The 17165-nt window shown below is 46.6% G+C and overlaps 1 protein-coding gene across 3 annotated transcripts in view; it reads left to right on the plus strand.

Annotated features, from left to right (window-relative positions):
* Positions 1-16368, plus strand: part of acadvl (acyl-CoA dehydrogenase very long chain) — a 65239-nt gene extending 48871 nt beyond the window's left edge. For all 3 annotated transcript variants that reach the window (XM_041178988.1, XM_041178986.1, XM_041178987.1), the window contains 7 exons: positions 290-391; positions 6708-6805; positions 7961-8033; positions 10472-10544; positions 11790-11862; positions 15206-15281; positions 15779-16368. In XM_041178988.1, coding sequence (XP_041034922.1) covers positions 290-391; positions 6708-6805; positions 7961-8033; positions 10472-10544; positions 11790-11862; positions 15206-15281; positions 15779-15916 — 633 coding nt within the window. In that variant the 3' untranslated portion in view covers positions 15917-16368. The remainder of the gene's footprint in view (positions 1-289; positions 392-6707; positions 6806-7960; positions 8034-10471; positions 10545-11789; positions 11863-15205; positions 15282-15778) is intronic.
* The last annotated feature ends 797 nt before the right edge of the window (positions 16369-17165 follow it).

The raw sequence follows: 17165 nt of genomic DNA on the forward strand, positions 1-17165 counted from the left end.
CAGCATCGTATATGTCTGCCTCCTACATACTAATGCCGTGTACCAGCAGCCTCTCTTTATATGTGCTCAAGGAACTTAATCAATGCCCTTCAATTAACCAATTGACATCCCATTAATCTTGGTGGGGGTGGGAGGACGGTGTTGTGGAACTGGAAGGGGTTACAGAGATGTCATTGGGAGGGTTGGGATGCTGAGGCCATGGAGGGATTTGAACACAACAATGAGAATTCTAAAATGGGGGTGCCGCAGTGATTAGTGATGTGTTCTGACCCATTTTATCTGCTGTTAGGATGCTGGGGTTGAGCGGGTGATGAGGGATCTTCGGATCTTCCGCATTTTTGAAGGAACAAATGATATTCTCCGACTTTTCGTTGCACTCAATGGTATTCAGGTATGTGCTCGATCCCCTGCATCTGTCTCTCTCAATGTTGCTGGAGTGCTCTTGACTAGGGCTTCACTCTCATTACTCCACCTCCACTACACAGCCCGTTCTTGCTTGCGTTTGCCATGGCAGTGTATGTCGCTGCGTCATTTGACAGGGAGCTTTGCAACAGAGCCTGATCCCATTCCCACTCGATTTCCATGGTGCGGGGATGCTGGGATAAAGATCAGCAATTGGGGGGTGTTGGGGGAGAGAGCAGTGCTGTATCAGTACGCAAGCCCTTGTAACAATTGCACCATCCAGCTCCCTTACTTCTTAAACTCTCACCTGCTATGTTTTGAGTTTGGTGAAAGTGTAAAGGTTTGCACGTTAGGCCTGTCATCGTTCTGTTTTGGAATTTGAGCTGTGAAGGGAGGAGCTCACCAAGGTTGAGTTTGTCCTGATTTATGACTAAATGTCTCAAACCAATGGTCCTGTCCTCTCATGAAGTGCCTGTAATTAAAAACCACATCAACTTCACGCACACAAACCTATGAAGGTGACAGAACAAGTCTATAGAAGCAAGAAAGTTGTACTAAACCTTTATAAATCGCTGGTTAGGCCTCAGCTGGTGTATTGCGTCCAATTCTGGGCACCAAAGGCCTTTGAGAGGGTGCAGAGGAGATTTATCAGAATGTTTTGTTTTATTCATTCACGGGATGTGGGCGTCGCTGGGGGGGGCCAACATTTATTGCCCATCCCTAATTGCCCCTTGAGAAAGTGGTGATGAGCTGCCTTCTTGAACCGCTGCAATCCATGTGGTGTAGGTGCACCCACAGCGCTGTTAGGGATGGAGTTCCAGGATTTTGACCCAGTGACAATGAAGGAACAGAGATATATTCCCAAGTCAGGATGGTGAGTGACTTGAAGGGGAACTTCCAGGTGGTGGTGTTCCATCTATCTGCTGCCCTTGATGGTAGTAGTTGTATGTTTGGAAGGTGCTGTTGAAGGAGCCTTGGTGAATTCCTGCAATGCATCTTGTGGATGGTACACACACTACTGCTACTGTGTGTCAGTGATGGAGGGAGTGAATGTTTGAGGATGTGGTGCCAATCAAGCGGCTGCTTTGTCCTGGACAGCGTCCAGCTTCTTGAGTGTTGTGGGAGCTGCACTCATCCAGGCAAGTGGGGAGTATTCCATCACACTCCTGACTTGTGCCTTGTAGATGGTGGACAGGCTTTGGGGAGTCAGGAGGTGAGTTGCTCGTTGCACAATTCCTAGCCTTTGACCTGCTCTTGTAGCCACAGCATTTATATGGCTAATCCATTTCAGTTTCTGGTCAATGGTAACCCCCTAGGATGTTGATAGTGGGGGATTCAGTGATGGTAATGCCATTGAATGTCAAGGGGCGATGGTTGTATTCTCTCTTGTTGGAGATGGTCATTGCCTGACACTTGTGTGGTGCGAATGTTATTTGCCAATGGCAGCCCAAGCCTGGATATTGTCCAGGTCTTGCTGCATTTGGACATGGACTGCTTCAGTATCTGAAGTAATGAAGTCAGGAGCTGAATGGCCCTGGCGGAACACAAACTGAGCATTAGTGAGCAGGTTATTGCTAAGCAAGTGCCGCTTGATAGCGCTGTTGATGACCCCTTCCATCACTTTACTGATGATTGAGAGTAGACTGATGGGACGGTAATTGGCTGGGTTGGATTTGTCCTGCTTTTTGTGTACAGGACATACCTATACATACCACATAGCTGGGTAGATGCCAGTATTGTAGTTGTACTGGAACAGCTTGACTAGGGGCGCAGCAAGCTCTGGAGCACAAGTCTTCAGTACTATTGCCAGAATATTGTCAGGGCCCATAGCCTTTGCAGTATCCAGTGCCTTCAGTTGTTTCTTGATATCATGTGGAGTGAATCGAATTGGCTGAAGACTGGCATCTGTGATGCTGGGGACTCCCGGGGGATGCTGAGATGGATCATTCACTTGGCGCTTCTGGCTGAAGATTGTTGCAAATGCTTCAGCCTTATCTTTTGCACTGATGTGCTGGACTCCTCCATCATTGAGGATAGAGGTATTTGAGGAGCCTCCTCCTCCAGTGAGTTGTTTAATCGTCCACCACCATTCACGACTGGATATGGTAGGACTGCAGAGCTTAGATCTGATCCTTTGGTTGTGGGATTGCTTAGCTCTGTCTATCACCTGCTGCGTATGCTGTTTGACGTGCAAGTAGTCCTGTGTTACAGCTTCACCGGGTTGACACCTCATTTTTAGGTATGCCTGATGCTGCTCCTGGCATGCCCTCCTGCACTCTTCATTGAACCAGGGTTGATCCCCTGGCTTGATGGTAATGGTAGAGTGGGGGATATGCCAGGCCATGAGGTTACAGATTGTGTTCGAGTACAATTCTGCTGCTGCTGATGGCCCACAGCATCTCATGGATGCCCAGTCTTGAGTTGCTAGATCTGTTCGAAATCTATCCCATTTAGCACGGTGATAGTGCCACACAACACAATGGAGGGTAGCCTCAATGTGAAGACGGGACTTCATCTCCACAATGACTGTGCGGTGGTCACTCCTACCGATACTGTCTTGGACAGATGCATCTGTGACAGGCAGGTTGGTGAGGATGAGGTCAAGTATGTTTTTTCTTCTTGTTGGTTCCCTCACCACCTGCTGCAGACCCAGTCTAGCAGCTATGTCATTTAGGACTCAGCCAATAGTGGTGCTACTGAGCTACCGACATTGAAGTCCCCCACCCAGAGTACATTCTGCACCCTTGATACCCTCAGTGCTTCCTCTGAGTGATATTCAACATGAAGGAAGCACTGATTCATCAGCTGAGGGAGGGCGGTACGTAGTAATCAGCAGGAGGTTTCCTTGCCCATGTTTGACCTGATGCCATGAGACTTCATATGGAGTCGATGTTGAGGACTCCCAGGGCAACTCCCTCCCGACTGTATACCACTGTGCCCCCACCTCTGCTGGGTCTGTCATGCTGGTGGGACAGGACATACCCAGGGATGGTGATGGTGTTGTCTGCGACATTATCTGTAAGGTATGATTCTGTGAGGATGACTATGTCAGGCTGTTGCTTGACTAGTCTGTGAGACGGCCCTCCCAATTTTGGCACTAGCCCCCAGATGTTAGTAAGGAGAACTTTGCAGGGTCAACAGTTGTTGTTTCTGGTGCCTAGGTCAATGCCGGGTGGTCCATCCGGTTTCATTCCTTTTTTGTGACTTTGTAGTGGTTTGTTACAATTGAGTGTCTGGCTCGGCCATTTCAGAGTCAACCACATTGCTGTAGGTCTGAAGTCATATGTAGGCCAGACCAGGTAAGGACAACAGATTTCCTTCCCTGAAGGACATAGTGAACCAGATGGGTTTTTACAAAAATCGACAATGGTCATCATTAGACTTTTAATTACAGATTTTAATTGAATTCAAATTCCACAATCTGCCGGGGCAGGATTCAAACCCGAGTCCCCAGAGCATTACCCTGGGTCTCTGGATTACTATTCCAGCAACAATACTACTACGCCAGGTATAATGAATAAAAACAGAACATGCTGGAAAAACTCAGTGGCAGAATCTGTCGTTTCGGGTTCCAAAGAGTCATATTGGACTCAAAAAGTTAATTCTGTTTCTCCCTCCACAGAGGCGGCCAGACCGGCTGAGTTTTACCAGCATTTTCTGTTTTTATTTCAGATTTCCAGCATTCACGGTATTTTGCTTTTATTCCAGGTATACAGAACTTCAGTTAATGTGGAGAGACTGGAGAAGCTGGGATTGTTCTTCTTAGAGCAGAGAAGGTTAAGGGGAAATTTAATAGAAGTGTTCAAAATCATGAATGGTTTGGATAGAGTAAATAAGGAGAAAGTGTTTTTGGTGGCAGGAGGGTCGGTAACCAGAGGGAGGCAGATTGAAGAGAACCGGGAAAAGAACGAGAGGGGGAGATGAGCAGAAGGTTTTTTTTTTAAAAGCCTAGGACACAGGACACTGTATGCTTTATTAACTGCTCTCCATCTGTCCTTTAATGACTTATGCACATACACACCCAAGTGCCTCTTGCTCCTGCACCCTCTTTAGAGTTGTACCCCTTATTTTATATTTTCTCTCCATGTTCTTCCTACCAAAATGAATCACCTCACGCTTCTCCGCACTGAATTTTTTCTGCCGCCTATCTGTCCACTCCACCAACTTGTCTATGTCCTCTTGAAGTTCTACACTGTCCTCCTCACAGTTTACAATGCTTCCAAGTTTTGTATCATCTGCATACTTTGAAATTGTCCGCTGCACACCAAGATCTAGATCGTTAATATATATCAGGAGAAGCAGGGGTCCCAATTCCGACGGCTGGAGAACTCCACTACAAATCTTCCTCCAATCCAAAAAAAAGCCATTAATCATTACTCGCTGTTTCCTATTACTCAGTCAATTTTGTATCCACGTTGTTACTGTCCCTTTTATTCCATGAGCTATAATTTTTCTCACAAGTCTGTTATACAGCACTGTATCTAATGCCTTTTGGAAGTCCATGCACTCCAAGTCAACAGCAATACCCTAATCAACCCTCTCTGTTATCTCTTCAAAAAGCTCCAGCAAGTTAGTCAAACACAATTTTCCCTTAAGAAATCCATGCTGGCTCTTCCTAATTAAACCACATTTTTTTCATGTGACTATTAATTCTATCCTGAATAATTGTTTCTAGAAGCTTCTCCACCGCCGAAGTTAAACTGACTGGTCTGTAATTGCTGGGCTTATCCTTACAATCTTGTTTGAACAAGGGTGTAATGTTTGCAATTCTGCAGTCCTCTGGCACCTCCCCTGAGTCTAGGGAAGGCTGAAAGATTACGGCTCTTGCCCCTGCAATTTCCACTCTCTGTCTCGTTCTGTTCAGCTCTAGGGGCCGAATGGCCTACTGCTCCTATTTCTTATGTTTATGTTCCTTCAATAGCCTTAGATGCATCTCATCTGGTCCCGGTGCCTTGTCAACTTTAAGTATATCCAATATTTCCTCCTTATCAATTTTGAACCCTTCCAGTGACAGAGTTTCCTCCTCTGTCACCACGGCCTGGGTAGTATCTACCTTTTGGTAAAGACGGATGCAAAGTATTCATTTAACATTTCAGCCATACCCCCTGTCTCCATGTATAAATCTCCTTTTTAGTCCCGAATCAGCCCAGCTCCTACTTTTATCAACCTTTTACTGTTTATGTGCCGAAGAAGACTTTGGGATTCCCCTTCATGTTGGCTGCCAGTCTTTCCTCATAGTCCCTCTTCGCTTCTCTTATTTGCTTCTTCACCTCTCCTCTGAACCTTCTGTAATCAGCTTGGCTCTTAATTGTATTTTCTACCTGACACTTGTCATAGACACACTTTTTCTTCTTTATCTTAATTTCTATCTCCTTTCTCATCCAGGGAGCTCTGGATTTGTTTTCCCTACCTTTCCCTTTGAGGGAATATACCTTGACTGTACCCGAACCATTTCTTCTTTGAGGGCAGCCCATTGTTCAGCAGTTTTTCCTGCCAACCTTTAGTTCCAGCCTATCCGGCCCAGCTCCATTCTTGCCCCATTGACGCTGGCTGTCCCGCAGTTAATCATTCTTACTCTGGATTGCTCATCAGGGCAAACGCAAGAATGCCAAGTTTCAAAAGCTCAGAGCAATTTATACTATAATTGTGATCATTTGAAATTTGGCATTCTTGCATTTGTCCTAATGAATGCAAGACAAAACACTTCAGCAGTGGTTCTCTCTTTTTAGTAACAGTCACATTCAGAGTGTATGCCCAGTAATGTGATCGTACAAGCAGAAGTCTTTTACAAGGTGGAGGAGGAAGATGGCTGAGAAGGAAGGTAGGAGCGTACGGAGGGTAGTGAAGCTGGGGAACTGAAATCCCAAGTGAGCGGAGAGATTTCTGAAAGCAGGATGGGCTAGAAAGGCAGGTACATTGTGGGCGTTTCGAGGCTGCCCCCATCCTCCCGATTCCTGCAACATCCACATGTGCCTGAATGCTCTCAGATTTGTATCTATCGCCCTCTCTGCTCCACCTGCAATCACAGCCTTGAACTCTTGCCAATCAACAATCCTCCCTCTATCCCCGCACCATCCCACCCACCATCCCATCCGCCTGCTCAAGCTGTGGCACCTTCCTAAACTCCGACCTCTTCACACCTCCTCCAAAGACTTCCTGAAAATCTACCATAAGACCATAATTCAAACTCTGTTTCCTTTCCCCTTCTATCTGTTTGAAGCATTTGGGAAGCTATTTTTGTGTGAAGGATGTGAATGTAAAGGTGACTGACAGACTGGTTAATACTCTTGCTCCTAATTACGCAGACCGCTGGAAATCACCTGAAGAGGCTGCAGGGAGCACTGAAGAATCCTGTTGGAAATGCCACCCTGCTAATAGGTGAATTCAACAAGCGGGCACGAAGGTTAGTGACCCCACCCTGGTGCCAGAGGCCAGTTCAAGCCCATCACCAAAGAAAATCGCTTCTTTGATTTTTCCTTTCAAATTCTAATGCTGTATCCTATCAACACTCTCAGTATCGACACTACGACAGTACAGCGCTCCTTCAGTACTGAACCTCTGGCAGTGCAGCACTCCCACAGTACTGACCCTCCGACAGTGCAGCACTCCCACAGTACTGACCCTCCGACAGTGCAGTGCTCCCTCAGTATTGACTCTCTGACAGTGCAGCACTCCCTCATTATGTCTCTCCAACAGTGCAGCACTCCCTCATTATGTCTCTGCAACAGTGCAGGACTCCCTCATTACTGTCCCTCCAACAGTGCAGCGCTCCCTCAGTGCTGACCTTCCGATAGTGCAGACGTCTCTCAGTAATTTCCTCCTGACAATGCAGCACTCCCTCAGTACTGACTTTCTGACAGTGCTGCGCTCATTCAGGGTTGTTTCAGTCTTGACTATCTGCTCAAGTCTTTGGTGTGGAACTCAAACTCTCAATCTTCTGACTCAAAAGCAAGTGCTACCCACTGAGCCACAGCTGACACCTCTGAAGTCTACATTAATCAATAAGTGCAGTAACCCGGGGCCTAACTGAACCTGATGGTGTGCCTGATGTACAGTTGTTACTCCAAAAAAGAATTGTGTTGAGGGAAGATTCATGAGGTTCACTGATAGTTAGTAAACACCCTCGGTCAGAACTGAGAAACATGGAAGGATGTGTGTTAGCTCCATGGTGACACTGAAAGGGTCTGAGTTCAAACTCCATTGTCTGTTGGGTTAGTTTACCATAGCTGAGGAACTGTGCAAGGGTTAAGTGATGGCATAAAAATCAACCGGGATACTGACTTTGGATTGCTATCCAGTGCCCCCAAGGATCTGATTTGGCTTTGATACGCCTTCATTATCAGAGAGCTGGTATACCCATTCACAGGATCTGGTGACCGGTGCTGGAGTGTGAATGGGGCCCGACATGGGTTCGTGCTTCAGCAGAGGATGAGGGGAAGATAGTGCACTGGTTGGTGCCCTGTTCAGTACTCTGGGGTGAAGTGTTAAGATGAGGCAGTCACAATTCCCTGTGCTCTCCCTTCCTAACTTGATCTCTTTGTCTCCTCTATTGTTGCAGGAAGGCTGGGCTGAGTACAGGCATCAGCCTGGGCAACATTGTACACCCAGAGCTGAAACCGAGCGGGGAGCTGGTGAGTACGTTACTGTCACTGTGACACTGTTCGCACAGACTCTGCCGTCAAACAGGCCTGAAATCAGCTCACACGGCACGGAGTGATTCAGCTATCCAATGGCTGAACCCACCCAGTCAACACAGGTCCTCCAGCTTGGGGGAAAAAATAAGATCTTTATTTAGGATTCAATCGTATGAGAAAAAAACAAAACAAACCTTATCAGTGAGGGAAGGAGGAGAGGATTAACATTTCTACAGAACCATTCATAACCTCAGGAGACCCCAAAGTGGTTCAAAGTGGTGGAGTATTTTGAAGTGTTGCCACTGTTGTAATGCAGGAAACACACAGATCAACGTCTCACAAACAGCAATGTGGTATGGACCAGGTCATCTGTTTTGGTGATGTTGATTGAGGGACGAATATTGGCCTAGGACACCCGGGGGAACTCCCTGTTCTTTGAAATAGTGGCCGTTGGATCTTTAACATCAATCCGAGAGGATGAATGGGAACTCGGTTTCACGTTTTATCTGGCAAATGTCATCTCTGACAGTGCAGCATTCCTTCAGTAATCAGCCTGGATTATGGGCTCAAGTCTGTTGAATAGGACTCAAAGCCCCAATCTAATGATCAAGAGTTTGCCACCTTTAAACCACAGCTAAGTTACTTTCTGAATTACTCTGGTTTGTGAAATGATAGTTCTTTAAAACTTAAAATACGATTTTATTTTGTAGTGGAGAGCTGAGTTGAAAGGTGTTCTGAAATGAGTAACAGATTTTTAATTTAACATGTCAATGTTTCCTTTTTTGAAACAAAACTTGTGAAACATATCAGTTGCTGAAAACTTTGCTAAAGATCCCCCCTGGTTCCACCCCCCCCCCCCCCCCCCCCCCCCCCCCCCCCCCCCCACCGCCCAAGAGTCCCTTCACCACCACAGTTGACAATAATAAACGGCAGAGTTTATTGCTGTTGATTTGTTACTATAACATTTGATTCAGCTTCTCCTGACCACCTTGATCTAACTCAAGTTTCCCGATTCACCCTTATTGTAATAAAAATAAAGAAGTGCTGGGAAAACTCAGGTCTGGCAGCAACTGTGGAGAGAAACTGTTAACATTTCAAGTGCAATATGACTTTTGTTTGCAACTGTTCTGACGAGGAGTCATATTGGACTCAAAATATTAACCCTGTTTGTCTCTCCATGGTTGCTGCCAGACCTGCTGAGCTTTTCCAGCATTTTTCCATTTTTATTTCAGATTTCCAGCATCCGCAGTATTTTGCTTTTATTTCACCCTTAAATTGTCACCAGTTTAAATCATTAATGTGGTTACTGGGGTCAGGGTGGAGGGAACAGTCCTACTTATTCCCCATAACAAATCTGGATTTTCAAGAAATAAAAAAGATGGGTATTTTAATCTGACTCAAATCATTTCTCCTTCAAGTCAGAGGCTTCCTAACAACACCCCTGTTAGATAGTTCCAAAGAGACTGGTAGCATGCTTCCTGACATCATCCCTGAATAGCTTAGCTCTAATGTTAAGTTATGCCCCTTTGTTCTGGACTCTCCCCCACAACCACCCTCCCCACCAACCCACACATACGCACACCTGATGAAGCAGTTTCGCTCTATCTACCTCACCAACAACTTTAATCTCTCCTCAATTCAATCTCCGCTTAGTCTTCTACACTCGAGAGGAAATAAGCCTCGTCTGTGCAACCTGTACTTCTAATTTAACCCTCTGAGCCCTGGTATCATTCTGGTGAATCTGTGCTGCATCCCTCCAAGGCTAATATCTCCTTCCTGAGAACAGGGCCCAGACCTGAACCCAGTTACTCCCCATGGGGTCTAACCAAGGCTCTGTACAACTGAAGCATCACTTCCTCCCCATTCACACCAGTACCCTTGATATAAAGGCTGACGTTCCAATAGCCTTGTAAATGATATTTTTGGTTAGAAATTCAACAACCTGGGGGGACCTGCTCCCTGAGGAGAAATTATGACACCATTAGGCTTCCGTTCCCTAAAACATGGGGGAGATTTGATTGAGATATTTTGGATTTTGAAAGGGATTGATGGGGCTGAGAAACATTATCCACTGGCTGTGGAAACTAGGGTAAGGGGACATAACCTTAATTTCAGAGCCATTCAGGGGAAGAGTTTGTCACACAGAGGGTGGTAGGACTGTGGAATTCTCTCCCAAAAAGAGCAGTAGATGCTGGGGATCAATTAATCGTTTCAAATCTGAGATTGATAGATTTCTGCCAGACAAGGGTATTGAGGGATATGAAGCCAAGGCAGGTGGCTGGAGATAAGATATAGCTCATCCATGGTTTCATTGCACGGCGGAACTGTCTCAAAGGGGTGAATGGCCTCCTCCCTCTCCCTTTGTACTGTTGATTAACTGGCTTGACATTACGAGGTGTGCCCTTTGGGTAATGGCAGCCGTGTTTGTCTTTCAGATGGTGAAAGCTATCGAAAAGTTTGGTGGCTGTACGGAAGACCTGCTGTTGAAGTATGGGAAGAGAATTGTAGGTGAGGAGCATTTGTTAAATGCCGAGGTTGAAGTTGCGCAAACGTTCTGTAGATAAAGAAGAGTTAAGGTTGCGTCCTTCCGTAAAGCTTCCTTTTTATCTTCGCTGCTGGGCAGCATTCAGTGCGGCGCTCCTTCAGTACTGACCCTCTGACAGTGCAGCACTCCTTCAGTACTGACCCTCTGACAGTGCAGCACTCCTTCAGTACTGACCCTCCGACAGTGCAGCACTCCCTCAGTACTGACCCTTCGACAGTGCGGCACTCCCTCAGTACTGACCCTCCGACAGTGCTACACTCCCTCAGTACTGACCGTCTGACAGTGCGGCACTCCTTCAGTACTGACCCTCCGACAGTGCGGCGCTCCTTCAGTACTGACCCTCCGACAGTGCGGCACGCCCTCAGTACTGACCCTTCGACAGTGCGGCACTCCCTCAGTACTGACCCTCCGACAGTGCGGCACTCCCTCAGTACTGACCCTCCAACAGTGCGGCACTCCCTCAGTACTGACCCTCCGACAGTGCAGCACTCCCTCAGTACTGACCCTCCGACAGTGCGGCACTCCCTCAGTACTGACCCTCCGACAGTGCGGCACTCCCTCAGTACTGACCCTCCGACAGTGCAGCACTCCTTCAGTACTGACCCACCGACAGTGCGGCACTCCCTCAGTGCTGACCCTCTGACAGTGCGGCACTCCCTCAGTGCTGACCCTCTGACAGTGCGGCACTCCCTCAGTACTGACCCTCCGACAGTGCGGCACTCCTTCAGTACTGACCCTCCGACAGTGCAGCACTCCCTCAGTACTGACCCTCCGACAGTGTGGCACTCCTTCAGTACTGACCCTCCAACAGTGCAGCACTCCCTCAGTACTGACCCTCCATCAGTGCAGCACTCCCTCAGTACTGACCCTCCGACAGCATGGCACTCCCACAATACCGACTCTCTGACAGTGCGGTGCTCCCACAGTACTGACCCTCTGATGGTGCAGCACTCCCTCAGTACTGACTCTCCGACAGTGCAGCACTCCCTCAGTACTGACTCTCCGACAGTGCGGTGCTCCCTCGCTGCTGGCCCAGTGTCAGTTTGGATTATGTGCTCAAGTCTATGGTGTTGTATCGAGTCCCGGCTTCTGGCTCAGCAATAAGAGCGCCAGTAAGTTAGCAAGTTTGGCAGAAGCCTCTCCTCCAGCGGCAGGAATCAATCGCCCTCGAGCAGCTCCTAACACTCATGATTTGCGTGTTTTTATAGACGAACAGTTCCTGCTGAAGAGGGTAGCAGACAGTGCCATTGACCTGTACGCCATGGTGGTTGTTCTGTCACGGTAAGGACTCAGGAGTGGGTGATTCGCTTATTGTCGCTTCTCTATTTGCAAGTGTGTCTTTGACTGGGACACACTCTCATTTCTGACTATTCCTAAATCTTCAGGTGGCAAGAATCAAATTTCGATGTTTACTTTGTTGATGAAAGTTGATCAGAGCAACTTCAGTGATGATCATCTGCACATCAAGGGACTGGAAAAATCTGGGCTTCTAATATTTATGATAGGATCATGCAGCACAGCCATTCCGCCCAGCATGCCTGTGCTGACTCTTTGAAAGAGCTATCCAATTAGTCCCACTGTGAGCTTCCTTTTCCTGAAAAGGCAATTTTTGCACTGGGGAGGTGGTGGGGGCTCCCTGTACCTTGTGTTGGGGAAGGCCAAGTCTTGATTCCCTCTGTTCCCCCTGCTCTGTGACCTTCATCCTTCTTCAAATTGGGCTCCAAAATTTGATTTTAACTCTTTTGTTGATGTTAACACGCAAATTAACAGAATTAGACGCCCCACGTCACTTCACAGGAGCGTTCAGGAACATGAGACCGAGCCACCTTAGCAGATATTTGATCAGATGACCAAAGTCTTGATCAAAGAGGTTGGTTTTAAGAAGCAATTTTTTTTTCAAGGAGGGAAGCGAGGCGGAGAGGTTTAGGGAGGGAATCTCAGAACTTATTCCCAGGCAACTGAAGGTACGGGCACCAATGGTGGAGCGATTAAAATCGGGGATGCACAAGAGGCCAGAATTAGAGGAGCACAGAGATCACAGAGGGTTGTGGGACTTTAGGGGATTACTGAGATAGGGAGCAGTAAGACCGTGGAGGAATTTGAAAACAAGGATGAGAATTTTAAAATCAAGACATTGCTTGACCAGGAGACAGTGTAGGTCAGCGAGCACAGGGCTGATGGATAAACAGAACTTGGTGTAAGTTAAGCCGTGGGCAGCAGGGCTTGGATGACATCATACTTACAGTGTGGAGAATATGGGAGACCAGCCTGGAATCTGTTGGAATAGTCTAGCTGCAAGTTTAGAGGTAGCAAAAGCATAAGTCAGGGTTTCAGATGAGCTGAGACAGGGACAAAAATGACCTCTGTTGCTTGTCCCTATTTGCTGCACCAGAGGTCAGTGTTGAGGAGTTGCAGCACTGCTGGGCAGGTTGTCTTGTAGGTGAGACAGTAAAAACCAAGGCCCCATCTGCTCCCTCTAGTAGATGGAAAAGAATAACGGGGGCGTTGTGCAAGTCTTTCTTTCTTTCCTTGGCTTCTAAACACACAGCACCGGTAGTGGGATTGAACCTGATTGCAGTATGAAGACACCCTCATTATATATGGACCCTTCTTTCCATCCACCTCCTCCATACCATAGAATGCTGTCCACACACTGCCTCCCACACAGTACCAGCTTAAAATGTGGTTTGCACCTTGCTGAATGGAAATTTCTTTTTAAAAGGCACTGCAGTGTCGATCTACTTTGCAAAGCTGCTCATTCCTTTTAGAATTTCTTCCTGTGCTTAAAGTTTCCATTAATGGCAACTTTTTCTATGTTTAAAACAACATGTGAACCCAACATGATGTTAGTGACTTAGAGAGAGTGTAGAAGAGAAGCGCCCCAGGGATGAGGGTCTATGTAGAGAGACTGGAGAAGCCGGGATTGTTCTCCTTAACAGAGAAGGTTAAGCAGAGATATAATCGAGGCGTTCAAAATCATGAGGGGTTTTGGTAGAGTAAATAAGGAGAAACTGTTTCTACTGGCTGGAGGGTCAGTAACCAGAGGGACACTGAGTTAAATAATTGGCAAAAAGTACAGATAATAGATTTTTTCCACAGCGAGTTGTGATCTGGAAGGCGCTGCCTGAAGGGGGCGGTGAAAGCAGATTCAATAGGAACTTTCAAAAGGGAGGATTGGAGAAATACTTGAGGGGGAAAGATTTGCAGGGATATGGGAAAGAGCAGGAGTGGGGGGTAATTGGATGGCTCATTCAAGGAGCTGACACGGACACGGTGGGGTGAAAGGCCTCTTGCTGTGCGGTGTCATTCTGTTTTCACAACATTTTGTACTATTTGCAAAATGATCACCTTCTGGCCACCATCATCCCAATCTTGAGTCAGTCAGTGAGAATGGTTAGCGTACTGAGTTGAGAGGATCGAATGCAGTGAGGCAGAGCTGTGTTCACTAAAAAAAAGTAGGGCAAGGATTGGCCTAACTGGGAAAATTGCCCAGAGAACTTCCCGGTTAATACGGAGGTGAGTTAAGAGAGACTGTTTAGTTACTACGCTAGCCAAACTGAGGTTCTACTGCTAGTATACAGGTAGGGTCCACAATGGGACTAACCATGCCGGGTCTGTGGAAAAAAATTGATTTTCTCTCAGTCCGTGGTTTATATTCCAACGTGAAAGCGGGCCGTTAAATATCAAAACTGAGGTTAAATCAGCAATGTGGCAGCAGCTTGTGCTGCTGAACCATATCACGTTTGTGATATCGAGGAGATTATCTTTTTGCCAAGTATCGAGCAATGAGAAATAATGTTTGTGCAGCCGAGTCTGAGGAAGCTGCACAAGTGACAGTCAGTATGTGCCCAGCCTGAGAGAGGCAGATATCCAGGGTCTCCTCATAGACCCTCGTCGGAAAACCTCCGAGGAAGATGCTTGAACTGCACAATTGATCATTCAGCCTCTGAAAAGGGGGAGGGTAAATCCTGAGCTACCAGATCACTTGTTACTGAACCGAGTTCAGTTCTGGGCATTGCCCTCAGGAATGATGTACTGGCCCTGGAATGAGTGCAGCATAAATTCACCAGGGCTAATGAAGTTTCAATTAGGAGGGCAGGCTGCATAGACATGAATTTAGAAGATCAAGGTGTGATCTAACCGAAATGCTTAAGACGCTTAAATAGAGAGAAATTATTTCCTCTGCAGGGGTGCTGGGAGTCCAGAATAAGGGGGCAGAACCTTATAATTAGAATCAGGCCATTCAGGGTTGATGTCAGGAAGCACTTCTTCGCAAAAAAGGGAGTGGAAATCTGGAAAAAAGCTGTCAAGACTGGGGGAAAATGGAGAAAGTCAAAACTGAGATTGATAGATTTGGGTAAGGAGAATATGGCTTCTGGAATCAAGGTGGGTAGATGGATCTAAGATTTAGATCAGCTATGATCTAATTGCATAGTGGAAAATGTTTGAGGGGCTGAATGGTTCCCTCTATCTGCGAAGAAGAGTCTCTACCCAAAATGTTAACCCATCTTTTCTCTATTCAGCTGTGTATTTCTGTTTTTATTTCAGTCTTTTACAGCTCCTGTTTAGCTCGATTATGCCAAGTACCTTTGTCTAAAACTGTTGTTGATTTGGTCACCTACAGGGCCTCCCGTTCTCTGAGCCAGGGACATGCGACTGCTCAACATGAGAAACTGCTTTGTGAAACCTGGTGCATTGAGGTTGGTGCTTTCACTCCTGTCCGCCCGGAACCTATTCATGCTACTTCACCTGTTGGTGAAACCCCCAATCCCTGAATTTGCCACCTTCAAGACTTGACTATTCCAATACTCCAATGACCAGCATTCCTCCATTCAATTCAATAATGGCTGATCTATTTTAACTTCCAACTACCCTCCTGAGCTCCGTAACCCTTAATCCCCTTACCCAGCCAGAATCTATCAGTCTCTGTTTTAATTTATGCCCTGCCTCAACAGTGTTTTTTTTTAGATGGATGGGGAGAGTTCCAGATTTCCGCTCCCCTTTGTGTGAGGAATTGCTTCCTGACATCACCTGAACAGCCTGGCTCCTTGTTCTGGACTTCCTCACCAGCGGAAATAGTTTCTCTCTATCAACCCTATCGAATCCTTTAATCACCTTAAATATCCAGGTGTCGTATTCAGTACAAAATGGGAACGTGCATATGCTGGTAACAAGGATTTGTATGTTTTATTTTTAGGCTTATGCTCGCATTATGGACAGTCTGAACGCCCTCAGCTCCAGCTCTGCCAAGCAAGTCTTCAAAAACATGCGTGCTATCTCAGCAGCGGTGGTGAGCAATGGTGGCACTGTAACTCCTCATCCCTTGGGATTTTAAGAAGGGAACACACCCCTGCTTGCCAGGTTGGAATGTAAATCTGCAGCCACATCTGCTAGAAACCAGCACCTCACTTTTTGTGAATTGGAGGTTTAATTACAGAGCCTAATCCCACCTGCCCAGTTTCAGACTGTTAACCAGGAGTGCCTTGATTGGTGCTGCTACAGTTTTAATTCCTGCAAAAGTTTAAGTAACGTTGTCCTATTTGAATCAAGTTTATCTGTGCACTTGTAGACATGAGCGTTATCACTAGGATTTTAATAACCAATCCAATAACAAGGTATAACACTGGGGTACAGTATTGGTAGATAGAAGTCTGGGTACATTGACCTGGGAGTGTTTGATGGGGACAGGGTAGAGGGAGCTTTACTCTGTATCTAACCCTGTGCTGTACCTGTCCTGGGAGTGTGTGATGGGGACAGTGTAGAGGGAGCTTTACTCAGTATCTAACCCCGTGCTGTACCTGTCCTGGGAGTGTGTGATGGGGACAGTGTAGAGGGAGCTTTACTCAGTATCTAACCCCGTGCTGTACCTGTCCTGGGAGTGTTTGATGGGGACTTTGTAGAGGGAGCTTTACTCTGTATCTAACCCCGTGCTGTACCTGTCCTGGGGGTGTTTGATGGGGACATTGTAGACGGAGCTTTACTCTGTATCTAACCCCGTGCTGTACCTGTCCTGGGAGTATTTGATGTGAATGTTTACTGGTGCCTGAACTTAATTAATGTCCCTTGCATCAATTGAAAAGTTATCGATGAGGCTCTGTTAGGAGCTGTAGCAGGTTCTTCTCCTGTTATTGTATCTCCTGCTGTCTTGTAAAGCTATACCTGCAGCTGGAACCCTCAGAATGTACAGGTGATTTTTTTTATATTCATTCATTCTTGGGATGTGGGTGTTACTGGCAAGGCCAACATTAATTGCGCATCCCTAATTGCCCTCATTTGGTAATGCCATTTCAATGCAAAGTCCCAACAGGGTCTTGTCGCTCTGCCGGAAATTGGCAGTGTTTAAGGTCACTAATGGCCCAAACATTATGCAACTTCTCAGATGAATGACGAATGTTTAATATCTACTGGTTTTAAAGCTGTAAATTAATAATGAGTGAGCTGGAAACCTTTAGTGTGACAATAAATCAATCGCTCAAAATGGTGAATTTTTTTTTAATGCTTTTTGAGCCCACAGTATCTGAGATATGAGGTGAGGCTGAGAGGGGTATTTGGTTCCAGTGCACAGTGAACCTGCACTACCTCCC

This window comes from Carcharodon carcharias, chromosome 33, assembly GCF_017639515.1.
Source record: "Carcharodon carcharias isolate sCarCar2 chromosome 33, sCarCar2.pri, whole genome shotgun sequence".
In the NCBI taxonomy this organism is placed as follows: Eukaryota; Metazoa; Chordata; class Chondrichthyes; order Lamniformes; family Lamnidae; genus Carcharodon; species Carcharodon carcharias.